The 14981-nt window shown below is 48.4% G+C and overlaps 1 protein-coding gene across 1 annotated transcript; it reads left to right on the top strand.

Annotated features, from left to right (window-relative positions):
• The first annotated feature begins 2526 nt into the window (after nucleotides 1-2526).
• MED9 (mediator complex subunit 9) lies at nucleotides 2527-14529 on the top strand. The gene is made up of 2 exons (XM_040356347.1): nucleotides 2527-2759; nucleotides 13911-14529. The coding sequence occupies exons 1-2, from the start codon at nucleotides 2632-2634 to the stop codon at nucleotides 14125-14127; spliced, it is 345 nt and encodes a 114-aa protein (XP_040212281.1). The 5' UTR covers nucleotides 2527-2631; the 3' UTR covers nucleotides 14128-14529.
• Nucleotides 14530-14981: the final 452 nt, after the last annotated feature.

Raw genomic sequence — 14981 nt, 5'->3', positions numbered from 1 at the left:
GTCCATGTATCACTTCTTCATGGTCCACATATCAATACTTCATGGTCCATGTATCAATACTTCATGGTCCATGTATCAATTCTTCATGGTCCATGTATCACTTCTTCATGGTCCACATATCAATACTTCATGGTCCATGTATTAATACTTCATGGTCCACATATCAATACTTCATGGTCCACGTATCAATACTTCATGGTCCATGTATTAATACTTCATGGTCCACATATCAATACTTCATGGTCCATGTATTAATACTTCATGGTCCACATATCAATACTTCATGGTCCATGTATTAATACTTCATGGTCCACATATCAATACTTCATGGTCCACGTATCAATACTTCATGGTCCATGTATCAATACTTCATGGTCCATGTATCAATACTTCATGGTCCACATATCAATTTTTCATGTTCCACCGTATCAGTTTTTTATTATCCACGTGTCAATGGTAGTGGCAAAAAAACACTTATGGGTTTAACTAATCTTTTATTTTGTATAATTCTCCTTTAAGGGGGCGTAGCAGGGGGGGGGGTGTGTCCTATGCCTACATATTTTTGCTAATAGGTGTCCCTCATTACTATCTCAAAAAGTTGGGAGGTATGCAGTTCATTATGCTTAAAGGGTTTGTTTTTTTGTTCTGTTTTTTAAATAACAAACCTGTCTATACTTACCTGCTGTGTGCACAGGTTTTGCAAAGAGCAGCCCAGATCCTCCTTTTCTGGGGTCCCCCATCAGCGCTCCTGGCTCCTCCTCTTCATCGGTGCCCCCACGAAGACCCGCATTCCCTTTGGGCACCCGTGAGGGCACGCTCACGAGTTATGCAGCTGCGTTGATTGATACAGACAGCAGGACTCGGCCCCGCCCCCCGATCTCGTGCCACTGGATTTGATTGACAGCAGCGGGAGCCAATGGCTGGCGCTCAAAATTTTTGGGGGGTGCAAACAAACTAAGAAATTCTGAAAAAAAACATCAATTGCAGCCACTGTGCCCATCAAACGCAGCCACTGTGCCCATCAATTGCAGCCACTGTGCCCATAAAACGCAGCCACTGTGCCCATAAAACGCAGCCACTGTGCCCATAAAACGCAGCCACTGTGCCCATCAATTGCCGTCACTGTGCCATCAAATGCAGCCACTGTGCCCATCAAACGCAGCCACTGTGCCATCAAATGCTGCCACTGTGCCCATCAATTGCCGCCACTGTGCCATCAAACGCAGCCACTGTGCCACCAAACGCAGCCACTGTGCCCATCAAATGCAGCCAATGTGCCATCAATCGCAGCCACTCTCCCCTTCAATTGCTGCCACCGTGCCATCAAACACAGCCACTGTGCCTATCACACCCAGCCACTGTACCCATCAATTGCCGCCACTGTGTCCATCAAACACTGCCAGTGTGCCCATCAATTGTTGCCAGTGTGCCCATCAATTGCCGCCACTGTGCCATCAATTGCCGCCATTGTGCCCATCAAATGCTGCCAGTGTGCCCCCCGCCACTTACCCTGTCTCGGTGGGGAAGCGGGTCACGGGCGGCAGTGTCCTCCATGCTCCTCGATGTCTTCTCCCGTCCTCTGCTATGATTGGATGCCTGATAGGCGTCCAATCACAGCGCCTGTCGTTTCAGCCAATCAGGTGACTCGAGCACCTGATTGACGGAGAGGCCTTTCAGTGTTAGGAAAGTGAATATTCATTCGCTTTCCTAACACAACGCCGAGTTTACTGCGAGTGCCCAGCATGGCGCCCTCTGTTCACCTTTTTTGACGCCTATTAGAGCTTTCCGCTCTAATCAGGTGCTTAAAAAAAAATACCCCGCCGCTGTGATTCAGGCGCCCCGAAAAGGGGTCGGGCGCCTGAATATGGGCTGGCAGCAGCGACCATAGATAGATTCATGCAATGCATGAATCTATGTATTGGTGATAGAGGGATGGCATGAGAGGGGGGCACCCCTTATGGACGCACCGCCAGTAGGTACCCTGCCTTTGCAGCTTAAGAAGGGCGATAATGTTTTAGCGCTCCCCCACCACTATAATTGAGCCCTAAGGTTAGGTTCATCTTGTAAACGCACTTTATTTGTTGTGCGTTTTTGTGCTGCATGCGAAGAGGAGATTCATTTCAATGAACTGCAGTACACGAGCCAAAGGAACTTCTGTAGCTTTTTGCACGTTCAATTTTAAGCGTTTTTTTGATGCATTCGCCGTCCGCTTGCCGTGTTTTGAGGGTGCCAATAATGATGTATGTCACCGCAAGCGCGTCACGTCGTGTTTTTTCACGCGTTCATGAAACACTTGTGAATGGAGCCTTAAATGTCCCCATCTCTCCCTCCCTCCTTCAGAATACACAACTCCAATAAAACAATATTTTAATGATAACTTTTTATTAACAAAACTGCTCCGTTATATCATTGCAGGCCACGGCTTCGTCCCCATGGTAACACTAATCCCACACACATCACCACTGCCTCAGCAACACAAAAGCAGCAGCTGGCAGCGTGCGCGCGCGCTAGTGACGCCAACACAGGGGCCCGTCGCGCCTCCGTGACGTCATTGTGAAAGCGACCCATCCCGGTGCCACCGGCGGCTTGTCGGGCGGGTAGGGGAGGGGTGACTCAAGGTTCTGAAGCACTATGGCTACGGCAGGACCGCCGAGAACGGGAGACGAGCCCGAGGAGGAAGAAGAGGAAGAGGAAGCCGCTGAAGAGGAGGAAGAAGAAGATTACACCTTCTTGCCGCTGGTGCACGACATTATTAAATGGTGAGAGAACTCGGTTACCGTGAGCGCGGCACGGGGCCGCAAATGCGCATGCGCGGGGCTCAGTGCGATTGACAGCTCTTGGCAGAGACCATAGAGGGGGAGGGGGTCTTCTCCAACCAGTATTCGTGTTTTCCACCCTGTACAAAGGGATTGTCTGTGTGCTCATGTCTGAGTGAGGATTGGTTACTTTATTTATGTTTAGTTACATCCTTTATTTACATTTATTTAGCTACATTCTTATTTACTTTATTTACGTTCATTTTGTTACATTATTATTTACTTTATATTTATTTAGTTACATTTTTTTTTTTTACTATATTTACTTTCATTTAATTACATTGGGGTAGATTCAGAGAGCAATTACGCCGGCGTATCCATAGATACGCCGCGTAATTGCTAAGTTGCGCCGGCGTATCTACTTTCTGTATTCATAAAGCTAGATACGCCGACTTTAGCCTAAGATACGACTGGCGTAAGTCTCTTACGCCGTCGTATCTTAGGGTGCATTCTGACGCTGGCCGCTAGGTGGCTCTCCCATAGTTGCCAGCGTAGAGTATGCAAATTACATACTTACGCCGATTCACGAACGTACGTGCGCCCGGCGGTAGTTTTTTACGTCGTTTGCGTAAGTCGTTTTCGTCGTAACGTTGCTCCTGCTATTAGGAGGCGCAGCCAATGTTAAGTATGGACGTCGTTCCCGCGTCGCGATTTAGAAAATTTTACGTCGTTTGCGTAAGTCGTCCGTGAATGGCGCTGGACGCCATTTACGTTCACGTCGAAACCAATGACGTCCTTGCGACGTCATTTACCGCAATGCACGTCGGGAAATTTTAGGGACGGGAACGCGCCTAATTTAAATAATCAACGCCCCCTACCGGATCATTTGAATTACGCGCGCTTACATCGGCCCCTTTTACTCTACGCCGCCGCAAATTACGGAGCAAGTGCTTTCTGAATACAGCACTTGCTCCTGTAAGTTGCGGAGGTGTAGCGTAAATACACTACGCTGCGCCGCCGTGACTTTAGGCGGAGATGCCTGAATCTACCCCATTCTTATTAAATTTATTTACATTATTTTTTTTCTTTATTTGCATTTATTTAGTTACATTCTTCATTTACACTTATTTAGTTACATTCTTCACTTAGGCCCCATTGATATGGTCGGATCATTCAGGTCCGCCTGTCAGTTTTGTCGGCGGACTTGAACGGCCGCGCCATGCAATCCTATGGAGCGTCGGATGTCAGCGTAGACATGTCCGCTGACATCCGACTTGCCAAAATCAGACGTATGGCGATACATCCCCATCCGTCCAGATCGCTCCATAGGAGACAGCGGCGCTGGACAAGCCCCTCCCCGCTCAGTGAGCAGAGAGGGACTTGTCATCCGCCGGCTCAGCGGAGAGATCTCCTGCTGAGCTGGCGCACTCCGTAGCGACGGAGTCCGTCTCGTGTGAAAGAGGCCTTACATTCTCCACCACATGCACGTCTGCCATCTCCAGCCCAGAGAAAAAAGCGGCAATCACATTGTTTGCGCCGTGATCATGCGTGTGCCGTTACAGCCACCATATCCTTGGAATGGGCTTCCAAAAAAAAAGTGCTTGTGCGATTATATTAACCCCTTACATTAGGGTTGTCCCGATACCACTTTTTTTGGAGTGAGTACAAGTACCGATACTCTTTTTTATGTACTTGCCGATACCGAATACCGATACTTTTTTTAAAATGTCCCCCCAAATGCAGCCATGTCCCCCCACATATGCAGCCATGTCCCCCCACATATCCAGCCATGTCCCCCCACATGCAGCCATGTCCCCCGTACCTAAATGATGCCGCCGCCGCGTTAATCACTGCACGGGGAACATTACAGTCGGCTTTCGTTTGAATAAGCTGTTTTCCCTGCCGCGCTGTGTATAGAGACACTCCCCCTTGCTCGCGATTGGACAGATCCGTCTAATCCCGAGCAAGGGGGAGTGTCTATGCGCGGCGGGGAAAACAGCTATTTAAACGAAAGCTGACTCTAATGTTCCCCGCGCGGTGATTAACGCGGCGGCGGCTTTGCGATATGCGGCAGCGGGGGGAAGTATTCTATTTAGGCATCGGGGGTATTTGCGGGAGTACAAGTACTCCCGCAAATACTCGGTATTGGTATCGAGACAACCCTACCTTACGCATATGAAAAAGTCCTTTTTGGCGGCGGGGTTGGGGGGTGGATTACATTTTTAATTTTTTTACATTTTGTGAAATATCAGGGTCTAAACAGATTTATCTCGCTTTAGAGACAGGGAAAGGGACTGAGGACAGAGAGTCCTTGGTCCTTTTTTCTGCAGCCTCGGCTGCACTGGACAGCGAATAAATGGGAGGTGTTCTGTGCTGAGCGGCTTCCTGTTCATTCACAAACTGAAGGATAACCAGGGATATGCAATTAGCGGACCTCCAGCTGTTGCAGAACTACAAGTCCCATGAGGCATAGCAAGACTCTGACAGCCACAAGCATGACACCCAGAGGCATGATGGGATTTGTAGTTTTGCAACAGCTGGAGGTCCGCTAATTGCATATCCCTGGTATACACAGTTTACTATGCCTTAGTGATGAATGGACACAAGAAAAAAAGTACTAATCACTTACTGTGTTCATTCAGGCAAGGAAGGGATGGGTGTCCTGCCGAGAAAGGTCCCCCGGCGGATAATGCTCGCCCTGTACTGCGCAGGTGCAGCGCGGAGCACAATGGAGCCGCAAAAAATCGCAGAAGATAACCAGCTGTGAATCAGCTGTACACGGTGCCTGCGCAATGAGCACGACAATGTGCCACGCGCTGCCGCATGCTCCTGATGCTCGTGCTACTTTGCAAGGGGCGGGTGTATTACAATTATACAACCTCTTCTGTAGCCATCCGCCCTTTACACAATTCTCAAAGGGATTGTAAAGAATTTTTTTTTTTTTTTTTTTTTTTTAATTACAAACATGTTATACTTACCTCCATGGTACGGCTCGTTTTGCACAGACTGGCCCCGATCCACATCTTCTGGGGTCCCTCGGCGGCTGTCTATGGTCCTCCCCGCAAGAACTACACACATTCATGCAAGCTCCCTCGCATTGTGTGGAGTTCTTGCGGGCGCGCTCCCGTGATACAGCGAGCGGCCATAGCCACTGACTGTATTACTCGGCCCCGCCCCTCAGCCTTTGGATGTGATTGACAGCAGCGCCAGCCAAGGGCTGGCCTGTCTGTGGTCGCGACCCTGGTGGCGCTGGCGCATGCACGCGCCTGGAGTCTCCCGCCCGCCTCAGCCTGTCACGACTCGAGAGCTCTCAGCTCAGCCCCCGACATATCCCCCGCGGAGGCTTCGCTCCGGATTAAAGACCGTGGCCCTGCGAAGAGAGTGAGAGAGACAGACGACGAGTGACACAGACAGTGCACTAGAGCAGGCAGCGCAGGTGAGGACCGGCATCATGTGTGGATTGGAAGTGTCTGGGACTGGGGGGGGGGGGGGGGGGGGGGGAGACCGACCTAGTCTGGGGCCAGCCTGGGCATGCACTCTTATCTGATATATTGTACAGTATTGCATTTACTGGGCATGTGGCGGTGGAATCTTATCCGATATTGACAATATCGGATAAGATTCCACCTCCACATGCCCAGCAAATGCAATACTGTACAATATCAATTATATCAGATAAGATTCCACCTCCACATGCCCGACATTCATATGTAAATAACGGGAGCGTTCATATGTATATTATGCCACTCTGCAGTGAAGAGATAATGTGCTGTAACCTCTAGCAACCAATCGGTGAGCAGTATTACTGTACAGTAACCTCTAGCAACCAAGCAACTAAAAGAAATCATGTGCTGTAACCTCTAGCAACTTATCAGTGAGGCGTAATGTGTGCTGTAACCTCTAGCAACCAGTCAGTAAGTGGTAATGATATGCTGTAACCTCTGGCAACCAACCGCAATCACTGCCTGATCTGATACAGTAAATTGATTTTAAGTCTAGCTGATATTTATTGTATGTCTCAGAGCAGATGGAGAGAAAAATTGCATGGGAGGGGGGGGCAAGAAAAGTTTTGCCCAGGGTCCAATCAACATTGAAGACGGACCTGGCTGAGAGTGCTGATTGGAGTGTTATAGCGTGGGTGGGTGGGGCATCCCCCTGTCGGAACACAACAGCTCAGTGGGGGAAATCGATGTACTAACGTCAGGTCATTAGTACAGCGGCTCCGACTGGAGCTGTCAGTTTTTTGAAAAAAATAATAAAAACTATTAGTGTGTACCCGGCTTTACTCTAGCCAAGGGGGAAAAAATAAAGTTTTGCCATTAGTTCTACTTTAAATGGCGTGGTTGTCTGTCGGCTTATTACATAATACCTATAATGTCAAGCCTATAGCAGCTCTTTTCATGGTCCCAGGCTGCTGGGCTTGGCCAGTTTCCCACAGATCTGCAGAAAGTGAGGTAATATTAGCCTGGTCCAGTTCCGCAGTTTGGATTCCTCGTATCCGATGGATACCAAGAAAAACGGATGAATAATTTTATTGTTCAATGTCAACTGATGTTTAATTAAAAGTAACTGTAACTTCACCTCGGGCCACTCAGTGCTAAAATAAACACATAAACGTTAATTGTATTATTTATTTTGTCATTAAAGCAGACTTGTTTTCCCCATGGAGGGCCAAGTTGGTTATTTTCTGGGGTACATGTGGGCCTATGAGAGCACCAGAATCCAATGACTTAAAGGGGTTGTAAAGGTAAAAGTTTTTTTACCTTAATGTATCCTATGCATTAAGGTAAAAAAACATCTGACAGCACCGACCCCCCCCCCCCCCCCAGCCCCCGTTTTACTTACCTCACAGTTCGAAAGTCCCGGGCGCATGCTTGTCATCCTGTTCGGTTCCCAGCCTGGCCGTTGATTGGCTAGGATGGGCGGATTGATAGCAGCGCAGCCATTGGCTGGCGCTGCTGTCAATCACAGCGGTTGACGTGGCGGGGCGGGGCCGAGTGATACAGTCGGCGGCTATGGCCGCCGCTGTATCACGGGAGCGCGCTCGCAAAAGCTTTCCACCATGCGAGGGAGCTCGCATGAAGGTAGAAAGCTTTTGCGAGGAGGAGCCGAGACAGCCGCCGAGGGACCCCAGAAGACAGGGTTAGGGGACACTCTGTGCAAAACGAGCTGCACAGTGGAGGTAAGTATAACATGTTTGTTATTTTTATTTTTATTTTTTTTAATCTGCCTTTAGTGTTCCTTTAAAGTGGTTCTAAAGGCTTAAAGTGATTGTAAAGTCTTGTTTAAAAAAAAAAGCAAGTTATACTTATCTGCTCTGTTGCAGTGGTTTTGCACAGAGTGGTCCAGATCCTCCTCTTCTCGGGTCCCACTTCTGTGCTTCTGGCCCCTGCAGCTTGCTGTGGGGGCACCCGAGCCGAGTCACAGCTCCCCGTGTCCATTCAGACACAGAGCCCCGACCTGCCCCCCTCTCTCCTGATTGACTGACTGATTTTGACAGCAGCCGGAGCCAGTCGCGCTATGCTGCTGTCTCCGCCAATAGGGAGGGGAGTCCCAGGCAGCTGAGACACTCCTGCAACACCGCTAGATAAAGATGGGGTTCAGGTAAGTATTAGGGGGGCTGCTGCACACAGAAGGTTTTTTTATCTTAATGCATAGAATGCAATAAGATTTAAAAAACACTTCTGCCTTCACAATCGCTTTAAAGCGAAGTTCCAACCAAAAGTGCAAACTCTGATTATTCGTTGACTTGGTGGTGTGGGGGGGAAAGGATGCCCCTTACCTTGGTGGTGTGGGGGGAAAAGGATGTCCCTTACATTGGTGGTGTGGGGGGAAAAAGATGCCCCTTACATTGGTGGTGTGGGGGGAAAAGGATGCCCCTTACATTGGTGGTGTGGGGGGGAAAAGGATGCCCCTTACATTGGTGGTGTGGGGGGGAAAAGGATGCCCCTTACATTGGTGGTGGGGGGGGGGGAAAGGATGCCCCTTACATTGGTGGTGTGGGGGGGAAAAGGATGCCCCTTACATTGGTGGTGTGGGGGGGGGAAAGGATGCCCCTTACATTGGTGGTGTGGGGGGGAAAAGGATGCCCCTTACATTGGTGGTGTGGGGGGGAAAAGGATGCCCCTTACATTGGTGGTGTGGGGGGGAAAAGGATGCCCCTTACATTGGTGGTGTGGGGGGGAAAAGGATGCCCCTTACATTGGTGGTGTGGGGGGGAAAAGGATGCCCCTTACATTGGTGGTGTGGGGGGGAAAAGGATGCCCCTTACCTTGGTGGTGTGGGGGGGGGGGAAGGATGCCCCTTACCTTGGTGGTGTGGGGGGGGGGGAAGGGATGCCCCTTACATTGGTGGTGTGTGGGGGGGGGGGGGGAAAGGGTGCCCCTTACCTTGGTGGTGTGTGTGGGGGAAAGGATGCCCCTTACCTTGGTGGTGTGGGGGGGGGGGGAAAGGATGCCCCTTACCTTGGTGGTGTGGGGGGAGGAAAGGATGCCCCTTACATTGGTGGTGTGGGGGGGGAAAAGGATGCCCCTTACATTGGTGGTGTGGGGGGGGGGGAAGGATGCCCCTTACCTTGGTGGTGTGGGGGGGGGGGAGGGTTGCCCCTTACATTGGTGGTGTGTGTGGGGGGGGGGGGGGAAGGGTGCCCCTTACCTTGGTGGTGTGTGTGGGGGAAAGGATGCCCCTTACCTTGGTGGTGTGGGGGGGGGAAAGGATGCCCCTTACCTTGGTGGTGTGGGGGGGGGGGGGGAAGGATGCCCCTTACCTTGGGGGGGTGGGGGGGGGGGGGAAAGGATTCCCCTTACCTTGGTGGTCTGGGGGGAAAGGATACCCCTTACCTTGGTGGTCTGGGGGGAAAGGGGATGCCCCTTACGTTGGTGGTCTGAGGGGGGAGAGAAGAATGCCCCTTACATTGATGGTCTAGGGCAGGGATAAGCAATTAGCGGACCTCCAGCTGTTGCCAAACTACAAGTCCCATCATGCCTCTGCCTCTGGGAGTCATGCTTGATGCTGTCAGAGTCTCGCTATGCCTCATGGGACTTGTAGTTTGGCAACATCTGGAGGTCCGCTAATTGCTTATCCCTGGTCTAGGGTTAAGGATTCCCATTACATTGGTGGTCTGCGGGGAAGGATGCCACCCTTACAGACCACTAAAATAGATCATTGGTGTCATACTGTTGGCATTGAGCCCAGCCCTTTGCAGGCATCATCAGCTGGGAGGTCAATAACCACAGCTCAAGGAACCCCCTCTGGAGAAATCCTTGTTTGGAATGGATGGTCCATGTTATGAACCCCAGCCAACCATTCCAGCACACTGGTTGGGTGTTTTCCTCCTGGTTCTGATAGAAGAATTACTTGGCGGGTGTTTGCTCCATGGATAAAACAGCTTCTTCTTTGGTGTATGGGTGAGAGGTGTCATTTTTGTGCCCTCACCCACCTAGCTCAGGAGTATAGATTTTTACAGACGCCTCTGTTTTCCCAATTCTGTATTAGTATTTACTCTTCCACTTCACAGATTTAATGAGTTAATATTGTTAACCAATGGCTATTGTGCAATTAGTCCCTCGTCTGGAAGAGCGGTTCCTGAATTGCTGTTTTTGTCTTTTTATTGTCAATATTTTCCGTTCCAGCGATGGGGAAAATAATGTAGACAACAGCCTAATATCCAAGCAGCAGTGTCTAGACTCTAGAGGGATGCTCCCCGACAACCGCCACTTGGGGAAGTTGGATGCTAGATTGTCTTTTTTTTTTTTTTTCATGTTTGTCTTTTTTTATTTATTTATTTTATTGGGGGGTTCACAACCACCCCCTTCCTCACCATCAGTAATTCAGCTTCAGTAATTTTCCTTTCAACATGTTTACTGAATTTTTCACAAGGAATAGGAAAAACTAACAGCAGATAAATGGTTGTCATTCAAACACAAAATGAAGTAAAAGCCCGCATCACATGCGTGGGGACTTCAAACAAGCAAATGAGAACAACATTGACAGTAAATTGTTACTCATCTACATAGGTCAAAGTATAATTGTCATTGAAATTAGTAAAAGTTGAAAAGAGATTGCTGGCGCTCCCAAATGGATAGGAACAAACAGCTTTAGCAATCATTTTAATGCAGTTCAGCACATGAGTGCAGATACAACCATGGAAGGTGGGTGCAATGACTTGTCATCTTAACCACTTAAGACCCGGACCTTTAGGCAGGTAAAGGACCCGGCCAGTTTTTGCGATTCGGCACTGCGTCGCTTTAACGGACAATTGCGCGATCGTGCGACGTGGCTCCCAAACAAAATTGGCGTCCTTTTTTCCCCACCAATAGAGCTTTATTTTGGTGGTATTTGATCACCTCTGCGGTTTTTATTTTTTGCACTATAAACAAAAATATAGTGACAGTTTTGAAAAAAATTCTATATTTTTTACTTTTTGCTATAATAAATATCCCCCAAAAATATATAAAACATTTTTTTCCCTCAGTTTAGGCCGATACGTATTCTTCTACCTATTTTTGGTGAAAAAAATCGCAATAAGCGTTTATCGATTGGTTTGCGCAAAATTTATAGGGTTTTCAAAAAAGGGGATAGTTTTATTGCATTTTTATTAAATTTAAAAAATTTTTTTACTACTAATGGCGGCGATCAGCGATTTATTTTTTCGTGACTGCGACATTATGGCGGACACTTTTGACACATTTTTGGGACCATTGTCATTTTCACAGCAAAAAATGCATTCAAAATGCATTGTTTACTGTGAAAATGCCAATTGCAGTTTGGGAGTTAACCACTAGGGAGCGCTGAAAGGGTTAAGTGTGACCTCATCTGTGTTTCTAACTGTAGGGGGCGGGGCTGGACGTGTGACATCATTGAATGTGTTTCCCTATATTGGGGAACACACGATCAATGACAGCGCCACAGTGAAGAACGGGGAAGCTGTGTTTACACACAGCTCTCCCCGTTCTTCAGCTCCGGGGACCGATCGCGGGACTCCATCGGCGATCGGGTCCGTGTGTCCTTTCTTAAACCTTCTGCTTTTTCAACCACCTTAACTGATACATTTTCAGGAGAGCTTGTGCTTTTGAAAAAAAAAAAACAGATTTACTGGCTGCTTTACCAGGTGAAAGGAAGTCTAAAAAAAAAAGAAAATGAATGCAGCCACCACATCGAATAATTGAAAAGCTGCATTATAATGTTTGCTGCTCTAGGAAATCGGCTGCCACATTTCCAATGGGTACCCAGTCCTTCTCCAGGCCTCCTGTAGTAACTCAGCAGAGCGGCACGTTGTCTAGTGGCACTATGACAGGTGACTGAAATGATATTAATAAGGCAGGTAATAAATATGAAGACCTTTGAGAAAGGGCTCCTGTGCGTAGGCCTCCAGAAGAATGCATATGAAAGACGCTCCCCTCCATCTGGCCAGAGATGTGTATCTAAATCTCACGTTCAGCCAGCGCAGGATAAAGTTTTCACTTCAAAAACAAACAGCATTTACGCGGCGATACGAGGCGGAATCCACCTAATCTACAGAGACGTTCTTCCTGGTATTGGATCAGCAGTCACCACTAAAGGATACTTTGTTTTCTGGTAACGATCTGTTTTTAAAGGATGTGACATATCTCTTTGTTTACATTCAGTGTGTGATATACAATGTCATGGATAAGTGTGACGGTCTGCTGTGTAATCTATGGCGTGTCACAATACACTCCAGCGAGCCTACTGGGTAAGGACCATTCTGTAGATCTGGAAAACAATGATATAAAGTTACTTTCGCACAAAGACCTTAATTGGCTTATAGGGCTCGTTACACACTACTGAGGGGTGGTAAAACCTTGCAGCTGAGCTGCATATTTACTGCTCCCAACTACTTCCCTCTTTGGCTGCAGAAACAGTGACTGGGGGGTTTACACATGCCACGGTTATGGTGCTTTAGTTTTGAGGTTGGAATTTTACCCCAGTTGCTTTCAAGTAGGGTTGTCACGATACCGATACTATTACGGGACCGATACTGAGCATTTGTGCAAATACTTGTGCAAATGCTCCCGATGCCTAATTCGATACCCGGGAGAGGCAGCGCAAACGGAAGTCAGTGGGCGGAACAACGGAACATCCCGACGACCATCTTGATACACCCTGCACTCGGCTGCAGTAAGCCAGCAGTAGACATCTTGTTACACCCAGCCCATATAGTTCAGGCTGGGTGTAACAAGACTTTGTACTAGCTATGACTAAGCACTGAAGCTACAGTGCGAAACGTTCGCTTTTGTTCCAATCTTTTTTGCTGTGGCATGTTCATTTTGTGATCGATTTTAATTAAAAGAACATTTTTGGAGTGCGGCTGTCCAAGTTTCCTTCGTATCTTTGCATGGGTGTAACAAGATGTCCGCTGCTGCTTTTATGCGGCTGAGTGCAAGGAGTACCAAGATGGGCGTAGCAGGCAGCCTTTCCTCTCATGTCATTTATTGCTGGCTGCATTTCAGTGCCTGCCCATTAGTGCCCATAAATATCGGTGCCCAATGCCTGTCGGTGCCACCCATCAGTCAGTGCTCATCGGTGCTGCATATCGGTGCCACTTAAAGCGGAGCTTCACCCTAAAGTGGAACTCCCGCTGATCGGATCCCTCCCCCCCTCCGGTGTCACATTTGACACCTTTCACACCTTTCAGGGGGGAGGGGGGTGCAGATACCTGTCTAAAGACAGGTATTTGCACCCACTTCCAGCCACAGTCTATGGGCAGACTGCGGGCAGGACGTCGCCTCCCGTCCCGTCCCCCCATTGTGCTCTGGGAACACTTGGCTCCCAGAGCACAGCGGGAGCCAATCAGCAGGCGCAGCGCAACTCGCACATGCGCCGTAAGGAACCGGGCAGTGAAGCCGGAGCGCTTCACTTCCTGGTTCCCTCACCAAGGATGGTGGGGGGGGCAGCAGAATGACGAGCAGATCCACATCCCTGCTTTGTCACGAGCGATTGCGGGTGCCCGGCCAGTATTTGTAGCTGCTGACTTTGATTTTTTTTGGGGGGGGGGGGGGTGGGTGATTGGAGCTCCTCCTCTTCTTCTTTTTTTTTTTTTTTTTTTTACGTTTTTTAGATATACTTTAATCTCTAAAGCCATCCGTCTTTTTTTTTTATTTTTTTTATTGTAAAACCCCCTTTCTTTTCTTTCAGCATGGACAAAGACAGTCAAGACGTTTGCCACGAGCTGAACGAACTCAAGAACAAGTTCCAGTCCATGAGGAAGCAGATCAATAACATGCCAGGGATCGACATGACCCCCGAACAGCAACAGCAGCACCTCCAGAGCCTGCGAGCGCAAGTGCAGACCAAGAACGAGCTCCTGCAGAAGTACAAGAGCCTGTGCATGTTTGAGATCCCCAAGGATTAATATTGGGGGGGCAGAGACAATGGGAGCCGACGTGGCCGGACTCAGCGGACTCTGCTGCCGGAGACAATGGCTTCGGCTCCAGTGGAGATCATTCCATTGCACACAGACCTCTTCTGTGTCTCTTGTATTGGATTATAACCCTGACAGGTCATGTGTATGGAAAGGCCCGTGTTGTGTCTTTAATTCCAACTCCCCAGCCCTTGAGCGGGAACAATTCCCTGTATTGAGGGCGTTTTTTTTTAAAAATTGTGCGGCAAACACGTGGGCAAGTGCCTGTACAATTTGTGTATAGAGTTGTTGTTTTTTATTTCAAGCTGGAAAGATGTTATCATTCAGATCATGTGCTTTAAGCTATTATTAGGTAATCCTGCCAATCTGATAATTAAAGGGTGTTAAACTATCTGTGTCAGCCTGTATACTTATACATTGCAGGTAACTTGGCGAAGACTTAAGGCCTAAAGGGATCCCACGTGCTCAAATGTACTTTTGTTGGGTTTACATCCACTTTGTTAAAAGAATTGCGTATCCGATCCTAACTGTTATCACCGCCATTATCATTCGCAAGTTCCTAATACTGAAACACGGATCTGGAGCATGCATGCAAACTTCATTCTTCTTCCAGATCTCTGATCATCATCACTGGATTATGATGACAGCCAGAGAGCAAGTCATTTCACTTGGGATGGCATTTTTAACCCCTTCCTGCCCAGCCTCGTAATTACTTTATAAGGGTCTGTACGCCTGGGGGGAGGGCAGGAATGGTCAATGATCATGTGACCACTGTGATTAGCAGTAATTTTCTTACTCCCACTAGGTAAAAATGACAGAAAAAAAATACGAAGCTTATGCAGCCA

This window comes from Rana temporaria, chromosome 6 (assembly GCF_905171775.1).
Source record: "Rana temporaria chromosome 6, aRanTem1.1, whole genome shotgun sequence".
Classification (NCBI taxonomy): domain Eukaryota; kingdom Metazoa; phylum Chordata; class Amphibia; order Anura; family Ranidae; genus Rana; species Rana temporaria.
The sequence above is the reverse complement of the archived record's forward strand: the minus strand, read 5'-3'. Positions and strand labels throughout refer to the sequence as shown.